At 43.3% G+C, this 9,058-nt stretch overlaps 1 protein-coding gene across 3 annotated transcripts; it reads left to right on the top strand.

Annotated features, from left to right (window-relative positions):
- Positions 1-2,741: 2,741 nt before the first annotated feature.
- Positions 2,742-8,286, top strand: LOC109758124 (uncharacterized). Of its 3 annotated transcripts, XM_040387071.3 has the most exons (3): positions 2,748-5,339; positions 5,689-5,926; positions 7,070-8,286. In XM_040387071.3, exons 1-3 carry the CDS (start codon positions 4,772-4,774, stop codon positions 7,125-7,127), a joined length of 864 nt encoding a protein of 287 aa, XP_040243005.1. In that variant the 5' UTR covers positions 2,748-4,771; the 3' UTR covers positions 7,128-8,286. The 3 variants fall into 3 exon arrangements, 2 of the variants coding, with proteins under 2 accessions (XP_073352556.1, XP_040243005.1); XM_073496455.1 differs by lacking the exon at positions 7,070-8,286 and having other exon boundaries at positions 2,742-5,339; positions 5,689-6,123; XR_005754234.3 differs by having other exon boundaries at positions 2,748-5,926.
- Positions 8,287-9,058: the final 772 nt, after the last annotated feature.

Here is a 9,058-nt window from a genome sequence, read left to right as displayed (position 1 = left end):
TTCCCCTTACGCAAAAAGAGTCGATGCATGGATCTTTGCCAAGGGCATATGTACCTACAAGCAACAAGTCAATATTAGAAGCTAAAAAGTGTCCAAGCCTGGATCTATATGCACTACATTAAGGAACGACCGGGGGGGGGCGTACAAGCCAAGGGATGAAACTAACCCGGCGGAAAATGCTGGCCACTCCCATTTTTGTCCTACAGAAGTAGTGGAAAGACATGATAAGTACAGCAACCTTAACATGAAACAAATATAGACAAGGTAAACAACACCATCTCCAAATAATAGCTTGAATGTGTTGGTTTCAGCATGTCGTTAAATAGGATATAAAATGGAAGGGCATGTTACCTACAACAGGCTTAACAACCACCAAATATTGCAATTCAAATTGTTATTGTTGAAAATGAATAGAACGTAGCTCATGCTTAAACATCACACTGGATAAATGCGTAGAACGGAAATAAAGGGCATGTGTTAACTACACTAGGCATAACTGGAACCAAATTAGTCGTTCAAACTAAAGATTCAAAGTGTTTATGTGGTTTGTGCATAAGGGCATAATTCTAACTAAAGATAACTTAGCTAAGAGAAAGTGGCAAGGAAGTAAATGATGTTGTTTTTGTGATCAGGATGAAACAATAGAGCATCTATTTATCACATGTCTGCTTGCTAAATTAGTTTGGAGAACTATCCACGTTACGTTTAACATCATTCCGCCTCTCACGATATCACATATGTTTGATAGCTGGTAGGCTGGGGTGGCGCCAAAGACGGAGGCACATATCCAAGTGGGAGCATGTGCATTACTGTGGGCTTTATGGAATTGTCGAAATGACGTTGCCTTTAACAGACAAACCATCACCAACTTTTTGCAGGTCATCTTCAGACTGTCTACTTGGATCCGTACGTGGTCTTTACTCAGCCATGCGGACCACATGGCGCATATGGATATTGGGTGCAGCCGATGGGAGATGGTCGCACGGGATACATATAACCGGTTTGGATGGCAGTCCAATAATATGATAGGCGTTTAGTCTACTAATCCTACTTTCGCCGGTTGTGGCTTTTATTTTTAGCCGGTTGTGGCTTTTATTTATTTTCTAAGACTTTTTGTTTCATTTTGGGACTACTGGTTGGAACCTTCTGGAACTTTTTTTTCAATTAATGGCTGTGTGCATCAAGAGATGCTGAGGCCGGGGGTATGCCTCCTTTTCGGAAAAAATTAGCCGCTCAAACTTGTATTGATGAAATCGAGTGGCACAGTTCCGACTTGCACAAAATGAACATCACATTGTGAATGACTGAAATAAACAAGGCATAAATGATCAATATAACAACCAAATATAGCCATTGAAAACTTGACAGAGCCACTGCAACCAACCTAACAAGCAAACACAGATAAACATGGCATATGCTTGAAAACTGGACAAATGCTCACTACAACGAACCTAAGAAGCAAATACAGATAAACAAGACATCTGCTTGAAAACTGGACAAATGCTCACTGCAACCAACCTAACACCCAAATACAGATAAACAAGGCATCTGCTTGATAACTGGACAAATGCTCACTGAAACCAACCTAACAACCAAATACAGATAAGCAAGGCATTTACTCATTATAAACAACCAACTATAGCCATTCGTGAAAATGAAGTGGACAATTTATACTTAAACATCACATAGCCCTATTGAACATTGCATTTTTACATAACTGAAATAATTAAACATGGTACAGTTAAAACACTGATACGTCTCCATTGTATCTACTTTTCCAAACTCTTTTGCCCTTGTTCCGGACTCTAATTTGCATGATTTGAATGGAACTAACCCGGACTGACGTTGTTTTCAGCATAATTGCCATGGTGTTATTTTTGTGCAGGAATAAAAATTCTCGGGCTGACCTGAAAATTTACAAAAAATATTTTTGGAATATATAAAAAATACTGGCAGAAAAAGATACCAGAGGGGGCCACCCAAGGGCCACAAGCCCAGGGGGCGCGCCTACCCCCCAGGGCACGTCCCTGGCTTGTGGGCACCCTGGACCGTCTACAACCCTAACTCCAACTGCATATATACCTATTCGCGAACAAAAAAAATCAGAGAGAAGGATTCATCGCATTTTACGTTACGGAGCCGGCGCCACCTCCTGTTGTTCATCAGGAAGGCTGATATGGAGTCCGTTCGGGGCTCCGAAGGATGGAATCTGTTGCCATCGTCATAATGAACCTTCCTCCATCACCAATTCCATGATGCTCACCATCGTGAGTGAGTAATTTCATCGTAAGCTTGCTGGACGGTGATGGATTGGATGAAATTTATCATGTAATCAAGTTAGTTTTGTTAGGGGTTGATCCCTATGATAAGGACATTTCATATTTATAATTTTGACACGCAAATTGACCATTTCTTGAGATGTGTCCATCTATTCTTGCTAAGAATTATCGAATATTCTATTGATAATCATAAAAGAGATTGTGACTAGTCGTTTGTTTATTTTGCAGAAAATGCGTAAAGGCACTATAAACTTCCAGATTTGGACTATGAGGCAATTGAGATGAGCATACGAATAAAGAGAAGAGGTGCATGAGTTGATTGAAGATTAAAGCTTCTAAGGGCTAAACTAAAGAAGAGAGGAATCTACTTGAGCCAAAAGAAGAGAAGAGAAGGGCCATATAGCAAAAGTGGCAGATCAGATCGTGGGGTCAAATCCCTAGCAGCGACCATCGATCCCCTTTGGGCCTGGCCTCATCTCTCTCTCTCTATTTCCACTGCCTCCTTCTCCAACACGGGCCGCCGCCACGGCCAGGCCGGCGTGGCGGTGCGCCTGCTGCTCCTCCACGTGCCGCCGCACCATCACCTCATTACCATCCATCCATCCGAGTCGCAACCCAGCACCTCCACCAGCGCCACAACGCCGCCGCATCAGCACCTCCCCATGCCTCCACCAGGGCCTCCCATCCTCCATCGGTGCTCCTCCTCCTCCTCTCTAACCTTCTCTTCTCAACGTTGCTGCTGCTCTATTTCCTCACCTCTGTTGCTGCTGCCTTCTTCTCTCTCAACCTCCTGCTGCTGCCCTTCCTTGCACCCCCGTGCTGCTACCCTTCTCCAACTGCTGCTACTCCTCCCCTCGCCCCAACTGCTGCCACTCCGCTTCCACTGCTACTCCACGCTGCTACTCCACTTCCTCAAATCTTGCTGCTGCTTCTCTGAATCCTTCACTGCTGCTGCTTCTACTCCATCTTCTTGCACCCCTATTGTTCCTCTTCAGAGTCTGAACCTCAACCTCCTGCTGCTCCTCTCTTTTTGCGCCCCTGCTGCTTCTTCTCCCTCAACCTCCTGCTGCTGCCTTCTCTCTCTCTCTCTCTTTCTCTCTCTCTCTCTGTGTGTGTGTGTGTGTGTGTCTAATTCATTTGAGATGCAAAAAAATGATAGTAGTCACTGTTTGTTAATTTTCTCTGGATTTGTAACGTAAAAGATTATGTAATGCTTAGATTTGATGGATGTTAATAACCATTGTTCTATAATGTCATTTTGTGTTTACTGACTAGTTGTAGTGCTGTTACTTTTAGTAATAATTAATCTGTCATATAGCTTTATTCTAGTAATAAGCATTCTGTTAGTGTGTGTGTGTTCACCTAGTGTACTAGTCCCCTGTACTAGTTAACATTGTATATGATTGATGTTCAGCCCTTGTGCTTTTTGTCAAGTGAGACATGTGAATTCGACAATTTCTAGTTCCCATGTTAGCTTTGTACCTGTGATTTATATGCCTACAATATAATCGTTTGTGTTGTCATATATTTCTGCCCCTGTCATGTAATCTTGTTTACTATATAATCTTTCTTGTCTGGTTGTTTCCTTTTGCGTCAATGTTCTAGTGTCTGAAGTATAACAAACAAGAAAAATACCATGATTGCAATCTAATTCTCCCTATGCTTGTTTCCTATTTTATTGGTTAATGATTTTCTGGAACAAACTTCCTTGGTTGGTTTGAAATTACCGAACCACTTGTGTCACCTAACTTTAGTCGAACATAGCCACTGATTTGCCTAGTCCCTTTGGAGAACACGACACTCTCAGATTTGGGCGTAAAACCCCATTGTATTTACAACTGATCATTTTGGCGCCGCTGCCGGGGACTAGCGTCGAGCGATTGTGCTAGGCTATAGACTTGTTTTTTCTTGTTTTCTTTTTGTGACATTTATATGTGATACATATCTAACCCCTAACCACTATTCTAGTTATTTTCTCTTCATTTTCTTGTTTGGTTTGTAGGTTGGGTTGTCTTCTTTGAAATGTCATTCAACTCAGACCATCATGCTTATGTGGGCAATAGCACGAAAGTGTTTAAGACCTGATAAGTAAGATTTCCCATCAGTTAGATGATTTAGCTTGGCAGCGAGGTATAGTTTGTGAGGATAGGCCTGGCTCTTATGATGCTTATTCTAGAGGCCATCCTTATGTTGCTCCTACATGCCATATTTGTGGATTTCAGGGCCATTCACCCGCTGAATGTCAGCATGGTTACTCTCATCCTGCGGATTGTTTTGGTATGAACTTTTCTCAACAACATGGCTCATGCCAAAACAATTACTCATATGGGTGGCCTGGAAACCAGAATATGTCATATAGGAGCAATGACCCTGAGATCTCATCGTTTGCCTCTAGTTATCCAATGTAGGGAATTAGGTACAATGAGGAGAGCCACAATTATGCACCCCAACAATTTCATTCTGCTCCTATTCATATACCTCAACATCAGGAGATGTTGCCAATGGAGTTAAATGGTCCTCCATTTGGTCAACCAACAACTTCAACACCTAATGAGTCGTTAGAGCAATCTCATGTGCAAGTGCGCGTAGAAGATGGTTTTGATGATATAGAGAAGCTCACATTACTTGGTCTTGAGTTCACTTGGAGTACCGGGGATGATCTTATTAGGAAGGTTATACTAGAGGAAATGAAGAAGACCAAGAGTGGAAAAGAGCTAGTGGAAGAAGTAAGGAAGATTGAGAAGAACATCAACGCTGGCAGTACTATATCATCACAGCTTGAGTTGAGTGTCGCTGAGATATCCATGGATACATGTGAGGTTCTAATACGTTCACATTCAGTTGAGCAAGATAGTGAGAGCCCGGATGAAGAGATACCTCAGATTGAAGAAGATGAACTAGAAAACGAGGAACAAGATGACCAAGAGATCGACTACCCAAGCGATCAAGTTGAAGACGCAATCTCTATCTCCCCCGAAAGAGGAAAAGAAGCTGCTATAGATGAACTTGGAGAACCAAAAATTCATTTGCCCATCGTCATACAAGAGCGTGATGTTGCAGGTTCATCTAATCCTCTTGATGACATGCGTCCTTATGATTCCTTTGCTTCTACCTTGCATTACATGATACCATCAATTAAGATTGATTTGAAAACTCATTTGCTTGGATATGATGATACATACAATGTTGGTAGCATTGCTCTCATTTATGATGATGACACTTATTCTCCTCATGCTAGACCTATGCTTAATGATAAATATCATCCTCATGTTAGTATTGAGCTTGCTGATTCCTATCATACTCGTCATGTACTTTATGGCTATGTTTATGTAATTGGGTACTCTATTGATGATTTAGAGGGCATTGACCCTGTCACTTGTATTGTCTCTTTGGTTGAACGCACTTTCAGGTTTTTGCTTGTGCACAAATCAATACATGCTGACCAGGTTCGAGGTGACATTCCTTGGGACCCCGGTGGATTCACGGCATGGTGATGAGGAGAAGCAAGGAGCACACATGAAGAGAGAAGCTGGAGAAGGCATGAGGATAGGGAATCAAAAGGAGAGGAGTCACAATGCAAGAGGATGTGAGATGATCGAGCGAGTGCTACACCCAAGCCCGATGAGTTGTTTCATGACCCATTTCGAGTATATCATCTATTGAAACATGCGGAAATCAATTGCTATTGGGGTTGCTTGAGCCATTCTTAGTTGCTGGCATGCTGAAATTTACTTATGGCATATGGTGCTTGATGAGAATATGCGAACTGATTGTTGAATGCCTTGTAAACTAGTGATCTTTCTTTGCTAAAAGTAGTGAAAGCTATCAGTTTTGAGTGCTCAAATCCCTAGTGCACCAGTAAACTTAATCATTTTCTGCTTTTACTATGATACACATAGATCACCATTTTTTAGATGCCGAATTTGTGCCAAGTGTGTTCTCTTTCAGAGCAATCACCTAACCACTATGGATTAGCATGTTATGTTCCCTGGATTGGTAGCATGTGAACCAGGCATGGAGAAGTGAGGACTCCTGTTTTTTGTGCTTACGTGTTGTTCATTTAAAAAAAGTATATCTTATAATGAATAAAGTCCAATCAACCTACAGTAGCATGTCATGTTCCCTAGATCGGTGGCTTGAGAAACCTGGTAGATTGGACTGTAAAAAATTATATACATATAAATGCTAAAATTGTTGAACAAGGTGTATACCATGTTCTCTGGATCGGTGGTATGTTCCTTTGGAGAGACAACCAAAAAATTCTGTAATAAGTTGAGTCGGGTGTATACCATGTTCCCTAGATCGGTGGTATGTTCCTATGGTGAGACTAATATAATAATATCTATGTTTCTTTCAAATTCAATAAGTGTTTCTCGGGATCATGCTCTCTTTAGGAACCTTTTCGGACAATCAACATTTGAACCTGTTGATCCACTTTTATCATTGTAAAAGTTTAAAATGATCGATACTACTATCCTATTGTTTTGTAGTATTCCTGACCATTAATTTCCACTAGCCAAGTCCAAAGCATGCACTGTTTAGAGATCTACTTCACTTGGCATTCTCCATCAGTTCACTATTCACTATCTAGCTCTTGTCATATGCCTTTACTTCAGGACAAGTAAAGACTTAAGTATGGGGGAACTTGATAAGAACATTTCATATATATAATTTTGACACACAAATTCACCATTTCTTGAGATGTGTCCACCTATTCTTGCTAAGAATTATTGAATATTCGATTGATAATCATCAAAGAGATTGTGACTAGTCGTTTGTTTATTTTGCAGAAAAGTGCGTAAAGGCACTATAAAGTTCCAGATTTGGACTATGAGGCAATCGAGATGAGCATATGAATGAAGAGAAGAGGTACCTGAGTTGATTGAAGATTAAAGATTCAAGGGCTAAAATAAAGAAGAGGGGGATCTACTTGAGCCAAAAGAAGAGAAGAGAAAGGCCATATAGAAAAAGTGGTAGATCAGATCGTGGGATCAAATGCCAAGCAGCGACCATCGATCCCCTCTTGGCCTGGACACATCTCTCTCTCTCTCTCTGTCCCCTGCCTCCTTCTCCAACACCGCCTGCCGCCATAGCCAGGCCGGCTTGGTGGTGCGCATGCTGCTCCTCCATGCGCTGCCGCACCATCACCTCATTACCATCTATCCATCCGCATCGCCACCCAGCACCTCCACCAGCGCCACAACGCCGCTGCATCATCACTGGCGTGCCATTGGCACCTCCCCACGCCTCCACCAGCGCCTCCCAGCCTGCCTCGCTACTCCTCCTCCTCTCCAACCTTCTCCTTTCAACGCTGCTGCTGCTCTATTTCCTCACCTTTGTTGATGCTGCCTTCTTCTCGCTCAACTTCCTACTGCTGCCCTTTCTTGCGTCCCCATGTGTGACGCCCCTGATTCGACCGTACACTAATCATACACGCAAACGTGTACGATCAAGATCACGGACTCATGGAAAGATATCACAACACAACACTAGACACAAATTAAAATAATAAAATCTTCATATTACAAGCCAAGGCCCTTGAGGGCTCGAATACATAGCTCGATACACAAGAGTCAGTGGAAGCAACAATATCTGAGTACAGACATGAGGTTAAACAAGGATGCCTTAAGAAGGCTAGCACAAACATCAATGATCGAAGACGCAAGGCCTCCTGCCAGGGACCTCCTAACTACTCCTGGTCGTCGGCGGGCTCCACGTAGTAGTAGGCACCCTCGGGGTAGTAGTAGTAGTCGTCGGGGTGGCATCTGGCTCTAGAGATCCACCAACTGGTTGCAACAAGCGGAAAGAAGAAAGAAGGGGGGAAATGGGTACCAAGGCAACCGCGAGTACTCATCCAAAGTACTCAGAAGCATCAGATCTAAACTAAGTATGCATTGGTATCAAATGGAAGTGTTGTATCTGTGGACTGAACTGTAGAATGCCAGAATAAGGAAAAGGCCTAGCCTATCGAGGACTAGCATCTTCAAGCAGCTCCAAGCATCTTGCAGCATGTAGAAGAGTAAAGAATAGCAGTTTATAATTAACAAGCATGTTGCAGTATTAAGGCCCAGAGATCCTTCCTCGACTCCTTGCGAGGAAGCAATCCCGGGGCCAACATATCCATTACATATTTCAAGTAACCAGTTCTAGTTGTAATAGATCAGGATACAAGTGTGAACGTCCATTACCATGGACACGGTATTCGAATATATATCTTCCCTACATGGGTGCACCACGTTTTCCAACATGCTTGATCACTTTGGCCGAACACACTTTCCTTGGTCATGCCCGGCCTCGGAAGATCAACACGTCGTAGCCCTACCTAGGCTCAGCAGAGAGGTCCCCGCCGATCTACATCCTAAGCACTCCGGGGTCTGGGCCCATCGTCCGTTGCACTCCGGTCGTTGTGTGCAAGGGGATACCAGCACCACCCGTGAAATGGATGGCACTATCCGGCCGGCCACAATGCTGAACTAGACGTCTGACAAAGCTTCGGCTGATACTACGTCGTCGAGGCCCATAACTATTCTCGCGTGGTGGTTAGTGCGTAAAGGCCAACTCAGAACAAATACCCAAACCATAGTGTATTATTAGCTTGCGGAGACGAGCAGAGACTCACGATAATGTGACCACGTTGCCCCGTCTCGAGGAAATACGGCAAGGGCTAGCCCAACCCACTCGGGGGCGGCTTGCCTGCCCGGTCGTGCCTCGTAACCATGTTGCGGCTGCTCTCCGGGCCTACCCGACTTTCACCAAGGTCTCAAGTAAAGTCAAGGTAA

This window comes from Aegilops tauschii, chromosome 4 (assembly GCF_002575655.3).
Source record: "Aegilops tauschii subsp. strangulata cultivar AL8/78 chromosome 4, Aet v6.0, whole genome shotgun sequence".
Lineage (NCBI taxonomy): Eukaryota > Viridiplantae > Streptophyta > Magnoliopsida > Poales > Poaceae > Aegilops > Aegilops tauschii.
Note: the sequence above shows the minus strand (reverse complement) of the source record. Positions and strands in the feature narration are given on the sequence as shown.

Bases quoted from the DNA above. Each gene is read 5' to 3' on its own strand.
- LOC109758124 (XM_040387071.3), top strand. From the start codon at position 4,772: ATGTTGCCAATGGAGTTAAATGGTCCTCCATTTGGTCAACCAACAACT. The intron at 5,340-5,688 runs GTTCATCTAATC...ACGCACTTTCAG, and splicing joins ACAAGAGCGTGATGTTGCAG to GTTTTTGCTTGTGCACAAAT. The intron at 5,927-7,069 runs GTATATCATCTA...TTTATTTTGCAG, and splicing joins TGTTTCATGACCCATTTCGA to AAAAGTGCGTAAAGGCACTA.